Here is a 20385-nt window from a genome sequence, read left to right as displayed (position 1 = left end):
TGGGTCTTCCCAATGTCTCAGAGATCAATTTTTCTGCTTACACAGAATAGGTTTATTGAAGACGAGTCCCTCATGCTCCACCTGCAGGGTGGAGAAACGATGTGCTCTGGCAGCACCATTGCCTATCCCCTTATCCACTTGGTTGCCCTTTGGGTGTCAGTCCAGGCCTTGTTGTCATGCCCTTTCCTTGGAGCATGTGGCCATCACAGCGTAGAAGTCTCCACCACGGGATGTCCTTTCTCTTCTCCACTTTCCGGGACAGGCTGGTTGTGAAAATCGATGAAGAGTTTGTGGATAAAAACACCAGCGAGGCTTCCCAGAATCGGAGCTGTGAGTGGGACCCACCACCAGTGAGGTCCAGCCCTGAAACGAAACACAGAAGGGGTGTTGTTGAGCCAGACTGGAACCCCTGCCCTCCTGCTGTTCCTCTGTTCCTCCTGAACCCCTGCCATGTCTGCTGGGGCAGGAGCAGGCTTTGGGAGCAGAGGTGTCCAGTGCCGTTTCACACACGGGGCCCTACAGCTGCTTTAGGTGAATTCTCTCTCCATCTCCAGCGTAATTGCTGGAGGGAGGGTCACATTCCCCCACCAGCCTGGGAGAGTGGCTCTGCGCTGTCTGCAGGTCTCTGGTTCTCCTGCTGAAATAGTCTGTGTGGTCCTGAGGAGCATGGCTGTTGGGCAGACGAGACACGCGCCCCTTTTCCCTCCCCATTTCCAGTAACATCTGCAAGCTCCTCTACCAAGCACTCACAGGTATAGTCTGGAAATCTAACAAAAATGGGCAGGCAGGACAGGAGACTGCTGATGCCCTCACCAAGGGAAAAGCCGTACCGTGGCTCCGTGTCACTAGAGAGGGGAAGGCAGGGTTTGATCTCCAGGTTCAGACATCTCAATCTAGGAGAGCTCTTCAGCCACCCAGCTGTAAGTACCTGCTTTCAGGTGAGCTGAATCGCTCTCTGGCTGCAATAACCACCTAGATCTCCAGCTAACAAGCAGCCAGTTTGGTGCCCAAACTGAGGTATCTGGATGTCAAGATGAATTCCGTGCTGGAGAATTAGTGTACCCCATGATGCCTGGGGCTTGCTCTCAGGAGGAAGGTACTCTGCAGCAATACCATCAACTTGGTCCAAAGAAAAAGCCTTCCTGACCATTTTATCTTGGGCTTATCGCCTCTCCTTGTGAGCTGAGCAGTGTAAAAGCAGAATGGGTCACTCACGTGAAGACCTCCATTCCCCAGCCAGCAATTGCCGTGAAGATCCTGGGGGGCAGGTCCCGGGAGGGGTTTATGGCGTAGCCCGAGTTCATCCCCATCCCTAAGCCGATGCCCAGGACCAGGATCCCGGTGAGCAGGGCCTGTGTGCCCTTCAGGGCTCCATTGTTCCTCTCGTCGTGGATGACCAGAATGCCCAGGAGCAGCATCGCCGTCGCTATAAACTGCAGGAGGAGGAAAGGTGGAATAGGTCAGGAGAGAGAACGAGGAAGGCCAAAGGATCCTGCTCAGCAGAAAGGAAGAGACTTCCCAGAATGGAAGAACAGGTGGGATTCATGGTCTGATGGAGTGAGGAGGGACCCCAATGTTATTCCCCTCCTAACAGTCTTGACTCGTTTCCCAGTAAGAACATCTCCATCTCTAGGACTGATATGAACTTCTCAGTACTGTCCTCTCCCTCCACCTTTCAAGTTAGGGACATGGGTTATTTTAAGTACATTTTGTCTAACAGGGGCAGAACCATAACAAATTGCTAACTCTACGATCCTCCCTAGAGGGAGCAATGTTTTACACAGCCTGTTGCATTAACCCTTTCAGGGCTAAAAGCAGATAACCAGGTTCTCATCTGGGAAACCCAGATCTCCCACCCATGACGGTACGTAGCTGGCATTTGTAGATCTGCAGTGCCCAAGACATCAGGAACTGTGGTTTGAATACAAGTCCTGACTGCTCTCTCTTTCTGCTTCAGAAAATGCAGCTGGAGAGCCTTGCACTGCTGGCAGAGATGCCATCAAAAGCAGAGACTCTGCAGTTTTTGGCAACACGCTGTCACTGTCATTTGGTTTCGTGTGCAGCAAGGGCACTGCGTGCTCCACAGGAGGCTGAGTGATCAGGGCCCCCCACGCCTGTAGGCTCTCCAGCTCTCACCCACCTCCTCATCATGCCCAGGCAAGAGTTTTGTCAGCTCAGAGACAAAAGCACAGGCTTCTGCACATTTGAGTTGGAAGAGAATCTTCCTTCTCCGGTGTCCCAGTGCTCCATGTCCCCTGCAGCATCCCCTTCCTATTTCTGGGCGTCTGGGAATCAATTGTACCCAGTCTAAATGGGACTGCTCAGACCCCAGAGGTGCCATCCAGACAGGCGGTGTTCATGTGAAGACAGTCCCAGGCCCTCTGTGCTGGAGGGGGCAGCCAGCAGAGCTGCTCGGGACCATGGAGCGGGTGTAGGATCCAAAAAAGGGGAAGGACAGTTCAGGGAACTGCCCAGAGCCCAAAGGAGGTGGTTCCTGATACAGCTCAGGTTCTCACTTCCCGTTGCTTGGGCAGTGTGCAGGGAAGTTGTTTGAAGGACACTCGGACCAAGCTGTGGAGCAACCTGCAGGCATTACCCTTCAGGGTCGGCCACCAAGGTGGATCTTTGGTGGATCCTACCTGTCAGGTACCTGCCAGGGTGGTGGGCTCCTTGGAGCAGAGGTTGTGATTGTGTCTGCCCACGTGGCACCATGAGTCCCCTGTTGTAGACCTGCAGTAGCTCCTGTTACCCCCCACCTTCTCCTACCACACCACAGGGGTCCCCACTGACCTCTGTGAAGAAGGCCCCAGGCAACGATACGTAGGGAGCAGGGTAAGTACAGAAGATGGACGCCGTGGCAGTTGGTCCCGTCACTGTGAAGTTCCCCTTGGTGTAGTCATACAGAGCATCTGAGGGAGATGGTAATTACAGGAGTTAGCAGAGTTCATCCCACATGGCACGTACACAAGGCCACCTGTCACCACCAGCACGGACACGTCACACACATCCCGGGGAAGAGAGGCAATGGGAGATACGATGGAGGTGACACACCCCTCGCAGGGCATGATCTCACTGATATCTGTTACCTGCAGACTTTGGTCTGCAGTTGCTTCCTTAAGCCTACCAGCTCCCTGTCCCTGCTCTGGGAGCCTGGGGCAGGCTGGATGCTCTGGAGGACTCTGCCCCTCACAGTCTGAGACATGCTAGAGCCAAGAGGTGGTGGGTCCTCTGCTCACAACACAAAGCCACGTATGTCCGTGTCCTGTTTTCCACAGACCAGCAGAGTCCCCCAGAGCTCCAGCTGTACCTAGTGCACGGTAATCCATGTAACTTAAGGCCTTGCAGGCCCTGGAAACAAACTGCTGACCAAAAACAACTACTGGCCTCGAGTTGAGAACCTGAGAACAGGTTTTGGCAGTGGGAATGCCCTGAGCAAAGGGAGCTGTGCTCTCCAGGAACTGCACATCCTTCCCAGAGATATCTGGGCCCTGCTCTGGCTTTGAGCTATGAAGGTCAGTCCCAAAAGGCAGGAGCTCGCCTTCCTCACCCAGACATCTTGCAGGGTACTGTAAAAGGAAATATTTTTGACGAGCAGCGAGATAAGACTAAAACGGTGCCCACAGCAACCCACAACCATACCATAATAGAGGCCGAAGACGGTCGCCGCTGCTGTAAAGGAGCCCAGGAACTGCCCGATCAGATAAGCTGGGAGCTTTCTCCAGGGGAGGTTTCCTAAAATGCAGTATGTGATGGTGATGGCAGCGTTCAGATGAGCTCCTGCAAAATCAGAGCAGAAGTGAGTGGCTTCAGTGCTGATACCTCTGTTTTGGAACATGCCCCATGCCCCACAGTAACCACCCAGACCTTACTCCACAACACCAGGACTCACCCAGAACAGAGTCTCCCTCCTGCACTGACTCAAAACTGACCCTGAATGATTCAAAGCAGATAACTCCTAGCTCTAGTCATCTAAAAATCAGACAACTTCTGCTTCATGTTGTAGACCACAGGCTGCCTTAGTCACCTCGCCTGTTAGAGACACATCTCTTGGCACGGCATGGCATAGTGTGAATTTTTCTGAGGAAAAAGACCTGGGAGTCCTGGTGGACAACAGGATGACCGTGAGCCAGCAATGTATCTGTGTGGTCAAGAGGCAAATAGCATCCTGTGGGCATCAAGAGGAATGTGACCAGTAGGCCAAGGGAGGTTATCCGGCCTCTCTACTCTGCTCTGGTGAGGTCCCATCTGGAACACTGTGTCCAGTTCTGGGCTCCCCAGTTCAAGAAGGACAGGGAACTGCTGGAGAGGGTACAGCAAAGGGCTACAAAGATGATTAGAGGCCTCGGACATCTCTCTTATGAGAAAAGGCTGAGGTACTTGAGCCTTTTTAGTCTGGAGAAGAGAAGGCTGAGGGGGGATCTGATCAACACCTATAAATACTTAAAGGGAGGGGTGGGGTCAGTCTTTTCTCAGTGGTGCCCAGTGACAGGACAAGAGGAAATGGGCACAAACTGTAACATAGGAAGTTCCACCTAAACATGAGGAGGAACGTCTTTCCTTTGAGGGTGGCAGAGCACTGGAACAGGCTGCCCAGGGAGGTGGTGGAGTCTTCTTCTCTGGAGATATTCAAAACCCTGCTGGAGACGTTCCTGTGCAACCTGCTCTGGGTGGGTCTGCTGTGGCAGGGGGGTTGGACTACATGATCTCCACAGGTCCCTTCCAACCCCGTAGCATTCTGTGATTCTGAGGCTTTCTCTCTGTATGAGCTTCTCCATTCAGCTTAAAGGGAGCCCAGAATTTAGATTCACACCCCAGCTTTTATATGGCTACTGGTAGATGAGACAAATCTTATCCCAAATAATTGCAAGTCCTTCTGAAAACATCTGATAGACAAGGAGGGCCTGATCCTGGCAGAGCTGAGCACTGCAGCTGATGGGAGCTGCGGGCCCTTAGCACATCTGGCAGGCAAGGCATGAGATGCTGGGGAGGTGAACTGCAAAATCAACCACTGATGCCCCTTGTCTTCACATCTGTACAGCAAATCCTATGCAGGGCTGTTGGCAGGGAGTCAGATTAGCCCTTAGATGTCACCGCATTGAGAAGGGGTTACTAGATGGTCAATCTGCACTAGTGTGGAGCAGACCCTGTCCTTCCCTCACAGAGTTTGTGATCTTGGTCTGCATTTCCTTACATCTTTTAGTACGTGGCTCCTGTTGTCTGCTTTCTACGGAGAAAGTTGTTATCACAATAGTGCTTTTGGAGAACAACTAAGTGGATCCAGGTTTGGTGCCCTAGGTGCAAACCACATTTGTTCTCCGTGCCTCATCTCCCTCTGAGTCCAAAGGAAATATTTGCTCTTTCCTGCCTAGTAGGTGTAAACTTTGGGGGTTAGTAAATACTCCAACCGGAGCGGCCTCTTTCTACTCCAGACTCAGAAAGGAGGAAAGGCCAGACACACGTCATCTCATCAAAGTACAGGAAGAGTGAAGTGAAAGTGTATGTACTGCCTGCTACAGTCCCACAACCACAACAGAAATGGGGGGATACCCCTTTTTCTTCCATCCTTTGATCCTTTGCAGGCATGACCGGCCATTTCAGAGATCACAAGAAACATCATGTGACACAAATGGAGCCAAATCTCAGAGCTAAGAAGCCCTGAAGCTGACTCCAGAGCCAGCCTGTTCCTGACTGATCTAAGACCCTTCCTTTCACCTCCCAGCCCTCAGCAGATCAGCTCCAACTCAAATGTCACCTGGGACTGCAGGGACCTACTTTCCATAGCTCACTTTCCCCAGGATGTCTCCACCAGCTCCAAAAGTACAGGGACATCAAAAGATGACAGTTGGAAAATTTTTCCTTTCCAACCCAGCCCCAGACTTGGACATCTCTCTGCTCCGACAGTTCAAGAGCAACGACTTGCTTTAATTTTCTGCCCACTAGAGCCCTTAATGTCTTCTCATGGTGCAAATGAATGCAGAAATTGCACAAGGCAAAGGTAATGCCCTGTCATGTGAGAATACAACTCCATGGCCCTGAAACACACCTCCTGCGTTCGCATGGGGCGTGTGCGCATGGGTGTGCATGATAAGGAGAAAATTTTCATACCATTCCTTGTTGCAACATCAGCAGTAAGCTCTCCTTTGCAATAAATGATTTACTTCCCCATGGGTCAGATTGGCAGCACGTTTCCAGAGCTCCTTATCTCCTTGGGCCATGGTGGTGTATCCCAAGCACCTAATGGGGACGCTGCTGAAACCTGGCTCCACTGACTGCAGCAGGAGGGGATGGCCACACTCTGCTGGTGTCCCTGTCTGAACTTGCCCCCATCTCAGCTCAGGACACGCTTTTGGGGTCAGCATACTGGAGGTATGCTGTACCCTCCTTGTCCCCAGCTTCTCCTGACCGTGTGGCGCCATCGCGACTCCTTGGCGTGATCTCAGACGTGCTTCCCCCCCTGCAGACTTGGCTGTGATCCCTGGGTCACAAGGCTGACCCTGGTTACGGTCGCCAGACCTGCCCTGCTCTTCTTGCTTGGGGACCCTAGGACTGCATTTTTTGCTGGTGAGGTCACTTGCCCCACCTTGCCATGCCATCACCCACCCACAGCCCACTCCTGCCGCCCCAGACTCATGTGGCCTTTATGGGACATAGAGATGTCCCGTGCTCGAGTGTCCTGCTCACCAGAGATTCCTCCAGCTGCGTGCATGCCCAAGGTAACACCAATGCCAAATGCCAAGTTGATGCTCAGATGCTGCCCAAACTCTCCTCTTCCTAATACCACTTGTGCCACAGAAGACAAGCCAAAGAACTATGCATAGAAAAAAAGAGAGAAAGGGTTGTTAAAAGTAATGTTATCGCTGCGGTGGACTGAACTTCTTTGTTACTTTTTCTACAATACTAACAAATTCCCAAAGACAGGAAGACTCTTAAGATGCCCATGGTCAGGAGATGAAATGAGAATGACCTTCCTCTGCAAAAATTGAACAGGTAACTGGATTATTCCTTGTTGGTGACCATTACACCAAATAGGACACTCTGCTATAGGGACACAAACCCCCGACACCCACACTGAGATCCTGGGCTTGGCTGGGGTCACTCACATGGCCACGGTAAGGGCGTCTGCACCTGAAGCCAGGGACGTGAGCCAGGGGAGCATCACCTCAGACCACCCAGAGGCAGTGCCCAAGCCGGGTGGAAGAAGGGTGGGCCACTTCTTGTTGTCTTTCTTCTCTTGGTGTGCAATTTATTGACTAAAAATGTAGTTTGGGCAGCACAAAGCTATCTGCCAAATTCAAGCCTAATTTTGGTAACCTATTCCGGAAAAAAAAAACCAAGGGAGGAAATTCCGGTTTTACTTTTCCTTTCAACGCATACACTTTCATTTCAAAAACAGCAAAAGTATCAATATTTTTTTAGTGACTAAAGGGGAACTGGGAAAAAAGTTTTAAAAAACATAAACACTCTCCAGCAGGAAAAGACATTGAAGAAATTGCTCTGGCCTAAAAGTAAATTGTATTTCACTTTTTTAATGTGGTCAGAGGGTAGAAAAATGAGTTCATTGCACAACTCTTAGACTGAAATCTGCAGGACAAAGCTGCTCTCAAGGTCTCTGCCTGCTTCACAAACCACTTAGGGCTTGGGGAGTATATCCTGTTCCTTGGACTGCAGCGGTGTTTACCCAGGGTGACACGTCCCTCCAAGACAAAAAAGTCATCCAAGCTTCTGCTCTGGTCTTGGTCTGCTATTTTGACTTGGATCTTTACTGGCTGCTTTGCCTGGATCCAGAGTTTATCTCACGCATCTGCTCTCCCTCTTCCCTTTCAGATAGCACAAAAACCCCCTCTTCCCCAGAGCCACTGTTCTTACCTCTCTTGAATACACAGACCAGGCTCCCTGCTCTGCGTGGAGCTACAGCCTGCACAGTGTGAGCCCTTCCCTCAGTCTGCCTCAGCAAAAGCCCCAAAAAGCAGTGTCTGGGATGTCCCCCAGCATCTGCAGTGCCCTTATAAAACCTTTGCCTGCTCATCTGCGAGCTTTTCCAAAGCCACATCCTACAGAGGCCAAATGCACAACGCGTGGGGTTTGCAGGACAGCAAGCAGGTGCAGGGAGGAGACATGGCTGTTGCAGCTGAACAGCTCTATCCTAAAATAAAACCCCATAGGACAGGCCAGAGAATCTCTTTTTCAGCACGGATCCAAATCTCTGGTCTCTTCCTCTATTGTCACAGTCCCAAAATAGCCTTATTTTTTCTTTTCTTTTCCTACCTCCCTGCTCCTTGTGCTGTTTACTCCTACTGCCTGGTTCCCTCCTGCATGAACATAGCCTGTCTGTTGAAGCAAGAAGTAATCCAACTGTGTACATTCAACAGACATCAACTGAGTGCTGTCATCCAACCAACAGCCAACCAGGCATCCCGGAGATGCATCCAGGGATGCACATTCCCAGCTGCAGTAGTGCCTGGGGGGCTGCTGAAGAGTTGGATGCTGGGTGGTACATTCGGATGGTGGATGCTGTTTGTGGTCAGCCCTTGATGCAGTGTCCCACCTCCTACTCCATTCCCTCATGGGGATCCATCATGAGGTGCAGGCTCCAAAACCTGCCTTGGACTGTCAAATTGCAGAGAAAAATCTCCTCCTTATGCCGCTTCCCAGAGACAGCCCTGACAGGACACCCCTGAACTTGATCTTCGTCACCTGGAAATTTCCCTCACCAAGAAATAAAGGGGTTGGAAAAGGAAAATGGTTTTGTTCGGCTCCTGCTGAGGAGTCACAGATGTCTGTATGCTGACTTCCAATGCGTGCAAAGCTACCTGTGTTGTGAGGAGTGAACTCCAAGGAGCTGGATGTGTGTAAAGATGTGATAAAAAGCAGGCATCCTTTGCACGTGCATTGTTGCCTTTGAGAATAGGCCCCTTTATCTGTACAGACAGCTGTGTCAAAAGGTCCCCATGCTTACACAAATCTTATCTTCCTCCTGTGCAAATCTCCAAGTACGAGTTACGTGGATTATCCCCAGCCCTTCCATGCCAGCCTCTGTCCAGTCCAAAGTGTCTCTCTCACTGCAAAGCCTTCCTCAGCCTCTTCACAAACACCTCTGAAGGAGCCCAAGAGCTCAAAACCACTTTTTCTGCATGAAACAGATCCCTCTGGTAAGAGGGGAGTTTCTGTGTGGCTTGGATAAGCACTATTTTTTTGCCAGCATAAGAAAATCAGAAGCAAAATCCTGGCGTGCTTCACACCCGGTAATTACGTTTCCTAATGGTGGGTTGTGGCTCCGGAGAGTTTCACAGGCGTCCATTACCCTGGCAACCCCAGGAGGGAAACGGGATTATTTGCTGCCCTCATTTCACAAAGGCTGCCAGTGGCAGAGGAGACAGGGTCTGCTCCCCAGACCTGTGGAGGACCTTCCAGCCACCCCATTGCCTTAGATATGGCAGGAAGAAAAGCCTCAATTCACTACATGGGATATTTCAGGGGGTCTGGTAGAAGCATGACCAGACACAAGTTCATTCCCAGACTCTTCCTCTTTTTTTTCTTTTTTTTTTTTTCATAGAACTGAAACAGTTTTTCAGAGAACTGAAACAGTGGCTGACCTCCACCTGCTTCACCCTCTCCCATCACCCACCTGCCACCCTCCACCTTGCTTTTTTCCTACAGAAGGTTTTTGACAGATGGCCTACCCGATGGGAAGCTGCCGCCCCACCAGAGCAGAGGGGTGAGAAGTAGCCACCAGCCGCTGAGCAACCCCAGGCACGTGGTAGGAAACCACAAACAAGGACCTCACAAACTGCTGCTGTGAACGCTTACCCCCTCACCCATCCAGTACACACACACGCAGACACACACATCTGGTCCCACCTCCTCCTTACCATGAGGATGAACATCCCCAGCGCTTCTGCCAGCAGCTCCCTCATGGTGCTGCTACGAATCGTGAGCGCCTTCTGAATCTTCTCCAGCATTTTGCTCCCCGTCTCCAGCCCGCAGCCACAGGAGCTCCTGTTGTGACAGCACACTTCATTGCGCCCGGCTAAGTTACCCTTTGAAACCTGGCACCCTCCCTTCACCCCCAGACACCTTCACTCATTTGGTTAACGATGAACAAGCCAATAAAGCAGCAGCTCGCTTCAAAGTCTTCCCCCCCCCCAACACGTGCACACAGGCCATCCCTTTAAAACTATATGGTAACCTGCAATATTTCAGTTACTGGGGCACTGCAAGCTATGCGCCTCTGCCCAGGAGAGGCCTATCTCCAGACCGGTGGAGCTATAGATAGCCTTGGTGTGCTCCTAATGCCTCTGTCTTTCTCCATATCCTTTCCCACAAAGCCCTGAACAGGAATTTTGGCTGTGCTCTGCGTTCTAAACCCACTGGCTGGTGGTTTTGGTGACGTTTATTTTCCAACAGGTGGGATGAGGACCGTTTGCCTGAACTTCGAAGGTCCATTTGGGTGCCCAGCCTGTGGAGAGGATCATAGAATCATAGAATGGTCCGGGCCAGAAGGGACCTCCAAAGGCCATCTTGTCCAACCTCCCTGCAGTCAGCAGGGACACCCCCAACTTGACCAGGGCCTCGTCAAGCCTCACCTTGAATATCTCCAGGGAAGGGGCCTCAACCACCTCCCTGGGCAACCTGTTCCAGTGCTCCACCACCCGCATAATAAAGAACTTATTCCTAATATCCAATCTAAATCTGCTCTTCTCCAGCTTAAAGCCATTGCCCCAGGATGCTCTGCCTGGAGCGGGTGCACACCGCTGTCTGCAGCTGGGAAGGGCACAGTGCCTGGGGCGTTTCTTCAGGTTGAATATTTGTTCTTTCTGAACACACCTCTGCCCACAGCTCCCATCACTAGTGGGGACCTTCCCCATCAGCCCCCCGGTCTGTCCTCTCGTGTGGGGCAAGGAGACCAGGCTCAGCAATGGTCTGCAGAGACCTTCAATCTCACCTGGCTGCCAGAGCAGAGCCCTCACTGTCCTGATTCCTCCTCCACCTCCTGATTCCCTCTGCTGGTCTCCCTGCTCACCAGCTGCTCTTACCTCCCCACCATGAAAAGGTTTTAATTCCTTTGCTCGATCACTGAAAAACATAAACCCGCCAACCGCTCAAGACCTTTTTCTGCGGGCCTTGTCTGGTTCTTTGCTGGTTTTCTTCACCTTTCTCTCAACCTGCTGCAGCTTCTCAGGGTGGCTCTGGAGGGGACTCGGCACACAGCTCTGGAGGGGTGGCCAGCAGCTGACCCGATGGGGAAGTAGTGCTCTGCTCACTCTGGCCCTGGTGTCACCTCCCTCTGGCACTACTGCACTGCAAAAGTTCACCAGCTTTTCTTTCATCCACAGGGCATTGAGCAGCTCTATGGAAGAAGCTGGGAAGCTGATTCTTCTCTTTGCTCCATAGACAATTGTCTATCTTGTGGCAGGGAAGGGTTTTATGGACTAGGGTAAACCCTCCTCCAGTGACAGATTAGCTATTGACCTCAGTGAACGCCTGGCTAAATATGCAGTAATTTACTATTCTGTTGTTAATAGTAAGGACCTTCTAATCATGAAGGATGATAACCACGCTGCTGGCAAGGGTGTTCCTCCTGCATGTTTCTAGGTGGGAAGGTTATTTTGTCCTATGCGTCTGTGACCCATGCTGTGGCACAGAAAAGGTGGCCAATAAATTTTTCCAAGTCATTTCATTCTCTGCCATGCAAATAAATGTTTATCGGTGGAGCACTCAAACACGGGCTTTGGAGTACCGGGTCAGGGTGGTGCCAGGAGCCTCAAATTTCTTCTGCACAGGGCAATTTCCAGCTGACATGTAAAGCCGAGGTCCTGGCATTAGCATGTGTTGGAGATCTCACAAGCTTTCTTAGATGGACAAGGTGTGACTGGGTCAGTATCTCCCACAACTGGACCTACAACTTGGTTTTTTACTCCTAGATCTCAGGGAGCCTTCCAAGTGGACTCCTCTCTTGTGGGTAAACAAGAAAGCCATTGTGTCCCTGGAAGCCTTTTTCTCCTGTATTCAAGTATTAACAATAGGCATCTCCATATTCTAATTTGGGCTGAAAAATGGACAGGTATTTTTTGGGAACACCAGGCTCCCATGGACTTGCAGTCTTCTCAGCAAAAAAAGGCAACCGCAGTTTGCAATAGAAATATTTGATTTGGTGATAACGTTAGCAGCATATTCTCCAGTATTGCCACCAAATTCCCTAAAACTCCAGCATGCTCCTAGGATGGCATCATGGATGTGCCTCTTGCTGCTGCTTGTCCTTGTACACAGGTCATTCCACAAGGTGGCACTGAGACATTAATTTCTCCCTTAAAAATGTACAGATGCATTTATCTGTTGGCTGCTGAAAATGTGAGAATCCCTTAGTATTAGGGTTCCTCCGGGCACTTTTATACATTAAAGAAAGGTGATCTGCCAATGTTCAAGGAGTGTAGCAGCAACAGAAAAAAACGTTCTCTGAGCCCTATAGGGCAGAGTACCACTGCTGTGACAGCACGCAAAACTGAAATCTGTGAGCCTCGCCTGTCACCCTCCACTTAATGACCAGCAGAGAAAACCAGGCAGCTCCAAAGGGCAGTTCATCCCCACCTAAAATCAGCATGTGAGGACAGACCTATGAGTCACTCTGGATGCTGGCAGTTTCCCTCTAGTGTCTGCACCAGGGATATGGAGTGATCAGCCCCAGGGTGCCCATCCATGTGGAGATACCTGCAGCCAGGTGAGCTGGACTGTCCTTTTTCCCTCCATCCAGATGTGGTGATCTTGAGCACGCTCAACCAACCATGGGCTGGAGCGTGAGGATCTGCCGGTTGCCCAACATGACCTGTTTGTACTTGCATGGTTTCACTTACCTGCAGGGCTGACAAGGGCCTCTAGGGTCACCAAATACAGTCCCCTACTAGCATAAGCAGCCACACCACATCTCTTTCCTCACCAGGCCAGTCACCATTTTAGGGGTAAGTGCTTTTCGCCCCAACTGCTTCTGCTGGAAGCCTGTTACCACAACTTGATTCTGTGGAGATTAGAGATTTTTGTCTAATTTCCAGCCCAATTCTCAAAGTCATTTGTTCATGTGCCAGCATTACCCCATCGCAGCCATGAGTTAACTCATCTCTTACAGGTACTATCCCATAAAGTTTTCCCGTTGGGTTCGTTGGAAGCATTAGCTGCTCACACTTAGCTCTGCACCACCTCCTGATGTTTACCTTGACTTGTTCACACGTTGAAACTTCACTCAACATTGACCATACAATGATTTTACTGTGTTTTCAACCACACATTAAGCAACCACCTGCTAAACCAAACCCATTTTCTTCCCTAAGGCAGGTGTGCTTTCAGCACGAGTAATAAAGGCCTGTTTGGAGAGGAAAATTCTGGCACAGTCTAAGCCCACTAATAGTGCTGCTGTTGATAAATATGGCACTGAAGAGCCAGGGGAACAACCCTCCTGGGTCCTGCTAGAGCATCCCTGGGAAGGATGAGTGCCCAGGGACTCCAGGGCAGTCAACCCTTCTGCAAGGAATAGCGTCTCCAACCCAGTTTGACAGTGCACATGTTTCCTCTGCACCCAGAAGCTCATTTATCTCTTAATTGCGCTAATCAAGAGCTGGAATGTTGCCATCCTACTAGCTTCAGCCCTGCTGGTGAAGCATTAACTTCTCCCCAGAGGCTCAGAGGAGCATGAGCAGACAGCACAGCAGAGGAGCTCCTCACAGCAGAGGAGCTCCTCACCGTGGATGAGGGCAGCTTGCTCCTCCATCAGACCAAACGAACATGTCACTGAGACATCTCCAGGCCCCTTGAGGAAGGACAGTCAGGTCAGAGACCAGTACACCCCTGGTATGACCTTAGCAGTCCAGGACAGACACCACTCAACATACCTAGAGTACCAACAACCCATGGTCCCACATCTAACGTTCATGGTCTATCTCACCCTCTCCTTAACAGATGGCAGGCACTGAGTGAGTCACAAACACCCCAGATACCTGTCTCTCAGCAGATGCCTTTGTTCTCCTTACTGCTACCCAGCTCCCCATTCCCAGGACACCATCCTCCACAGCCCTTCAGCTCACCCTGCATGCCATCACCCCCTGCCCAGAAGCTGGCCAAAGACACATCACCTGCACGTGCTCCTTTCCAGTGAAACTTGGGTAGCTCTTACCACGCTGGGCAGAAGTGGGAGCCAGAGGGACCAGCACAGGGATCTGGTGGCATGATAGTGGGATCCTGCTCTGGTCTGCAGCCCTCTGCTTCCCTCACCGGGGGCACGGTGCCTCCCTGCCCCAGACTGCTAAAGCTCGCTCAGCCAGAGGTAATCCCTGAGGCGGTGGTGTCAGCAGGAGGGGACTTACGTGGCTCCTGTTGGTCATCAGGGGAGAACAGGGCTGCCCAGGAACAGGTCGCCTCCTGTGGAAGCGCTGGCCCCATTGTTGGGCAACAGAGCAGAGGCAGGCACCTACCCACCCCACACTGGGCCACCCTCCCCTCCTGATCTCCATCTGGATTTCCAGGCAGAATTGGGTCAGTTTTATACAAGCAAAGCATAATGGTATTTGAGGCATCTCACTGGCTTCCATCTGCACACAGTCCTGGGAAGTCTCCTCCATGCGCACCCTAGGGTATTTAACAGAGAGAGAAAGACACAGGGGAACCTCAGGTCCCACAAGAGGTCCTATGAGCTCTTCATCTGCTGTCATCCCCCATTCTCTGCCCTGTCCCTGACTTGTGAGCATCGAGCACCTCCAGACCCAGGTAGGGAGCAGTGCGCTCTGTGGGTGCAAATGTCCTGCTGAGCTTTGAGCCGCCTGCTCAGGTCTGCCTTCAATCTACAGATAAGGTGAAAGCCAGGGAAACCACAGGGCTCATAGGACATCATCACCCTGGAGATAAGAGGAGACAGGCTTTCTCCTGGAAGAGAGAGTGAACACCCACATTCTGAAAGGAGAGATTAAATAGGAAAAGCTGCAGGCTTGAGGGGGAGGCACTGGGTGAGTTCAGTGGGGTCCTGAAGTGGCAGTCTGATGGAGCCAGCATGCTGACCTGAATGTTTCCCTGCCTCTGAAAGAACCCAGGAGACACCACAGAATGGCTGTGTCCTCCCCTCAGGATGCAACAAGTTTGCTCTTACATATGGTGCCACATTACAAACGGAACCCCTCATGGTTCAATTCATTCCATCTCCTCTGCCTCATTGCTCCTCCAGACGCTCCAGTCCAGAAGGGTCTGCAGGACCTGCCAGCCCAGTATCACCCTAAGCAGCACCAAAAAGGCACGAGCCTGTGTTGACAGTCCCAAAGAGCAAAACCAGAGCAGGGGACAATGACACGAACACAGCCACACCTGGCCCCTTAGCGCTGCTGGAGCAAGGCTAAGCCATGAGTCAACGCAGTCCTTCTTCACAGCCACCAAGATGCTTAAGGGTGGGATGCATCCATACATTCCACACACGTAAGCTACACCCTTCAAGAGATGGTGCTAAACGCATAGACAAACCATAGAACCACACAATGGTTAGAGGTGGAAGAGACCTTAAAGATCATCGAGTTCCAACCCCCCGCCCTGGGCAGACCAGGTTGCTCAGAGCCCCATCCAGCCTGGTCTTGAACCCCTCCAGAGATGGGCCATCCACAGCTTCTCTGGGCAGCCTGTTCCAGTGTCTCGTCACCTTCCAAGTGAAGAATTTCTTCCTAAGATCTAATCTAAATCTCCCCTTTTTTTAGTTTACACCTGTTACTGCTCGTCCTATAGCTCCACTCTCTGACAAAGAGTCCCTCCCCATCTCTCCTGTAGTCCCCTTCAGGTAGTTGAAGGCTGTTATAAGGTCTCCCCAGAGCCTTTTCTTCTCCAGGCTGAAAAACCTCAATTCCCTCAGCCTGTCTTCATAGGGGAGGAGCTCCATCCCTCTGATCATCTTCATGGCCCTCCACTGGACCTGTTCCAACAGGTCCACGTCCTTCCTATGCCGAGGTCTCCAGAGCTGGACACAGTGCTCCAGGTGGGGTCTCACCAGAGCAGAGCAGAGCAGAGGGGCAGAATCACCTCCCTTGACCTGCTGGCCACGCTTCTTTTGATGCAGCCCAGGATGCAGTTGGCTTTCTGGGCTGCCAACACACACTGCTGCCTCATGTTGAGCTTCTCGTCCACCAGACCATTTTCACCGCTAGCTGTGATACAGGTACTTTGTGGGGTGAAGAACCAACTAGTGCAACTAATCAGTACCCATGTGTGTAATCAGTGAATTACCATCAGCCACACGACTGTGCTCTCCCCTATCACACCTGCCACGGGGTGTCCAAAGGCCATCCAGTGGCTGGCATGACTCACGTTGGCAGCGAGCAATGCCTGTCATGTGGGGTTCGTCCTTGCTCTCTCTGCAGGGGAGAAAAAAGCCAGGATGCAGCAGCTGGATCAGCTTTCTCAGAGCCAAGCGGCCCCAGCCCAGAGGCTGCCGCTGGCTCAGACGTGAAGGCATCCGAAGGAAACCCCCGATAAGCTCCCGCTATCATGGTGGGGAGGAGATGCCACAGATTCCTTGCAGACACAGGCACAAATCCCCTCAGACGCTGCCCAGCCTCTCCTGGGGCCCCAAGGAGCCCCTCAGGCATTTCATTGTGGGGGTGGAGGTTTGCTCCAGTGATGGCCAGACCCCATCACCCTTATGCCTCCCAGCCCCTTTGGCCTCTTCTGTGCTGTTTCGGGAGACAGGAAAGAGGGGCCAGGTGTGGTGGATCTGAGTGGATTCCTGGGTATTCCCCTCTTATCAGTTCCTACATGTAAAGCTACTGACCCAGGGAAGCCCAGAGAAACTGAAAATCCATCCGTTGGTGTCACCTGAACAAAAGTCAGTTTTCCTTGCTCGTGCAGTTTGCCAGCACAAGTCCTGCATGAGAGAAGAAGCAGCAAATTAACAAATCAGTATTAAGCAAAGCACCAACATGCAGTCTATTTCCTAAAACACAGGGCACAATGCATCAACCATCACCAGCAGTGCAGGTGTTCCTAACCCATGGCAAATACTAAATATTGTCACTGGTCTTTATTGTCCCTATGTTTGTTTTTGCACAGACACAAGCACACACGTCCTTATCACCCATTTCCTAGTGAAGAAGTGCCTGTTGCATACCACCCTCTCAATTTTGACTTCGTAGGAACCCCCCTGGGGACAAAATATCTATTTATAATCTCATCAGAATGGCAAAGGACCTGTCCCTCACTCCCAATGGGAATGAGTTGGAGCTCTCTGGAGTGACCTCAGCGAGTATTTGCACAGGACCTGACGTGATGGGCCTCAAGATCACAGCACAGCCTCCAGGCTCTACCACAAGTGCACAAATCACAACAGGACTGTGAAGCTATAGATACTGATTTTTTCCACCTGAAATGTTCATGCATGTGTCAAACTCCAGCATTAGGGGCAGCAGCTGCCTGGCTGGAGCTCTCACCTACAGGAGCAGCCAGCCCAGTTCATAGGGAAATATGTTTCGCTGCCCACATGGCTTTGACTGCTCAGCTTCACAATAAGCTCAAACTGCTTTTCATGCACTGGGGTACACCTCTAGAAGTTCTTGACACAGGATGCTGGAGGTGCTAAAAAAGGGACCTACAGATGGTTCTACAAATTCATGAGGGTAAAAATCCACCAATGTCCATTAAACAGGGGCACCCCTCTGCCACAAGTGGTCCCTGAGCTGTGATTTTTTGGTGATTGTGAAATATTTCTGGGGAAATACATTTGTTCTGTTCACACACTCTTCTCCCATCACGCCTAGGGTCTCCTCCATGGGTCCAACCCTTTTCAGTGGCCACTGCCTGGCTGACTGTGGTGTCCAGTGGAATAGGATGTCCACCACTTCAGTCACAGGAACAGAAGACTAACAGCCTTTACTAGCACGTTCTTGCATTGCTCAGTTGTCCTGAAATGACATGAAAATACTTGAAATACATTCACAACTCTGCTGGTCCCCAGTGTGAGTCCTGACCATCCACTCCTCCTCCCGGACCAGTTCCTCATCCCCAGGGTGTGACCAAAGACACCTTGTTCAGAAGCAGTTCAGGGCGGGCAGAGGACACATCTGCAATTGCTTATAGTGATCCTTACTAAAACACCTGCCCCAGACTAGTGCTGGAAGTGCCACCAGCTCCTGGGTCATCCTGAGTCACCCACCTCCTCCTTGCTCAGATAGCCACCTCTCCCAGTCCCAGGACAGCAGAGGACACACGTGTCTCAGCGCCCACTTTGCCACTGGTGAGGCCAGTGGTCATAAGAGCATGTAGGAGTGTCCTTCACACCCTCAACAGGTCAAGCCAGCAGAACAGCTCTCTCTGCTCACCAGGGCAATTACTGCAATGCCCACAGCAGTGCAGCGACTCAGTGGCATTTTAGATACAGCAAAAGCTTTAGAAAAGGGAGATTTATTGCAGTGTGGTAGAGTCTCTCTTCTCCTTCCCCCCTCCAGGAGCTGGAGGAAGCCACATCATATGCGTCATTTAAAAGCAGACTAGAAGCAAAAGGCACTTGGAAACTCACCATGGGGAACAATCTTGCCCTGCTTTAGGGCAGTAAATAACTGACTTTGTCTTGTTCATCTCGAGTTTTATTGCCTCTGCTGTTTGTACAGTGCTTCACGGGGGAAAGCGAGCTAACAGAGCAGAGAGCCTGCTTGCTGCTCACCTGCCCCCTCCCCTGCACAGGCACCATCTCCCCTCCTGCGCTTGTCTCCTCCGCACAGCCCCATGAGACAGCAGCTTCGGACATGGCATTGCCACACCGTGGTCACAGAACACTGTCGGCAAGAGCCTGGGGGAGAAAAAGCAGTGCCAGAGCCATGGGAGTGTTGCAGGACCCTCTCTGGGCTCCCTCTTCTCTGCCCAGGGTGAGGAATCGCATCTTTCGCCCCCCTGGTCAGGCTGGTCCCTGGTCCACGTGCGAGCTGTGGCCTGGAGAAAGGAGTTTTGGAGCAGGGCCTCACTGCCTTGCAAGTGCCATGGGGTTTGCCATGTCCCACCTAGCCACCCATTCCCTTATACTGGTGGTGCCTGGAAATTTAGCGCATGAACAAAGTCCCCTGAACTCACAAGACCTCTCTTAAGCCCACTCAAGCAACTACCTTCGAAGAAGCAAGGGGAAAATCTTATGACCGACCATTTTGTGGCAGGCAGGATGTTTGTGTATGTAGCCACAGGATGGTACAGGGGAAGAAGATAGGTATCCAGCTTCATAATGATCTTCTTGGGTTGCAGCTGGACTCTCAAAATACGTGTTCCTTCAAGAGCTACAGAGAAGTTCTGGTTAGTTGTTATTTCTGTTGTACAATTACCCCTTGTTTTCTGGGCTCTGACACGTTTGGAAGCACCGCCAAAATCATCCATCACAAATGCCTTGTACCCGTAGGCAACAGTCTGATGGAAGACATCCTGCCCTGATCAACATCTGCGCAGAGCAAGATATGAGCCAGCAGTGACAAAAACATGTTTTGTTCTAGGTTGTCGGCACCAAGGAAAAAAACAGGTTCGTAATTTGCATTTGTTGATTCATACTTGCTAACAGGATTATAAGATCGATCAAGACAGAGAACCGGAGGTTAATAACTCATAATCAGCTGTGATTTCTCAGCAGACTGACCCTAATCTGCAACACAGGGTCAAAGCCAAAAATATTCTGTACTAATACATGTCTGTATTCGTACAGAAAGGACATGGGCCTGGTGGAGCAGGTCCAGAGGAGGCCAAAAAAAAATGATCTGAGGGCTGGCTGAGTACATGCTGAGAGAGTTGGAGTTGCCCAGCCTGGAGAAGAGAAGGCTCCAGGGAGACCTTATTGTGGCCTTTCAGTACTTAAAGGGCGCTTGTAAGAGAGATGGGGACAGACTTTTTAGTAGTGCCTGTAGGAATGGGACAAGGGGTAAGAGGTTTAAACTAAAAGAGGGTAGATTCAGACTAGGTACAAGGAAGGCAGTTCTTACCATGAGGCTGGCAAAACACTGGCACAGGTTGCCCAGAGAGATGGGAGATGCCCCAGCCCTGGAAACAGCCAAGGTCAGGTCGCAGGGGGCTCTGAGCAACCAGATCTAGTTGAACATGCCCCTGCTCATTGCTGGGGGGTTGGACTAGATGACCTTTAAAATTCCTTTTTAATGCAAACTATTCTATGATTCTGTGATATCAGCTGACTCAATGCACACCTGTTTCTTCAAATGAAAAGATATCCCTTGGCGAAAGCAGCCCGGATGGCTCGTGAATTTCTCCCTGCCTGCTGGCAACCCCACAACATGGAAGCCAAACTGCAAATCCCGTGGAAGAGTCCTACAGTGTCAGGTTGTGATTGCCTTGGATGACCACAAGTCAAATATATAGGAAAGATGGTGCTCCCACCCAAACAGCTGCCTGTCT

General features: G+C 51.2%; 1 protein-coding gene across 1 annotated transcript; it reads right to left on the bottom strand.

Annotated features, from left to right (window-relative positions):
- Positions 1-73: 73 nt before the first annotated feature.
- Positions 74-15386, bottom strand: LOC106892298 (aquaporin-3-like). Its single transcript, XM_014949378.1, has 7 exons — positions 15337-15386; positions 9870-9996; positions 6682-6808; positions 3640-3777; positions 2791-2909; positions 1216-1433; positions 74-363 (listed from the first exon to the last, which is right to left on the bottom strand). Exons 2-7 carry the CDS (start codon positions 9957-9959, stop codon positions 204-206), a joined length of 852 nt encoding a protein of 283 aa, XP_014804864.1. The 5' UTR covers positions 9960-9996; positions 15337-15386; the 3' UTR covers positions 74-203.
- Positions 15387-20385: the final 4999 nt, after the last annotated feature.

Source organism: Calidris pugnax, unplaced genomic scaffold (genome assembly GCF_001431845.1).
Source record: "Calidris pugnax isolate Ruff unplaced genomic scaffold, ASM143184v1 scaffold144, whole genome shotgun sequence".
Taxonomy (NCBI): domain Eukaryota; kingdom Metazoa; phylum Chordata; class Aves; order Charadriiformes; family Scolopacidae; genus Calidris; species Calidris pugnax.
This window is presented reverse-complemented; position numbering and strand designations above follow the sequence as displayed.

Coding starts and splice junctions, on each gene's coding strand:
- LOC106892298 (XM_014949378.1), bottom strand. CDS start 9,959: ATGCTGGAGAAGATTCAGAAGGCGCTCACGATTCGTAGCAGCACCATG. Junction 1,434..2,790: donor CTGGGGCCTTCTTCACAGAG/GTCAGTGGGGAC, acceptor CTCCTCCTGCAG/TTTATAGCGACGGCGATGCT. Junction 364..1,215: donor TGGGGAATGGAGGTCTTCAC/GTGAGTGACCCA, acceptor GTTTCGTTTCAG/GGCTGGACCTCACTGGTGGT.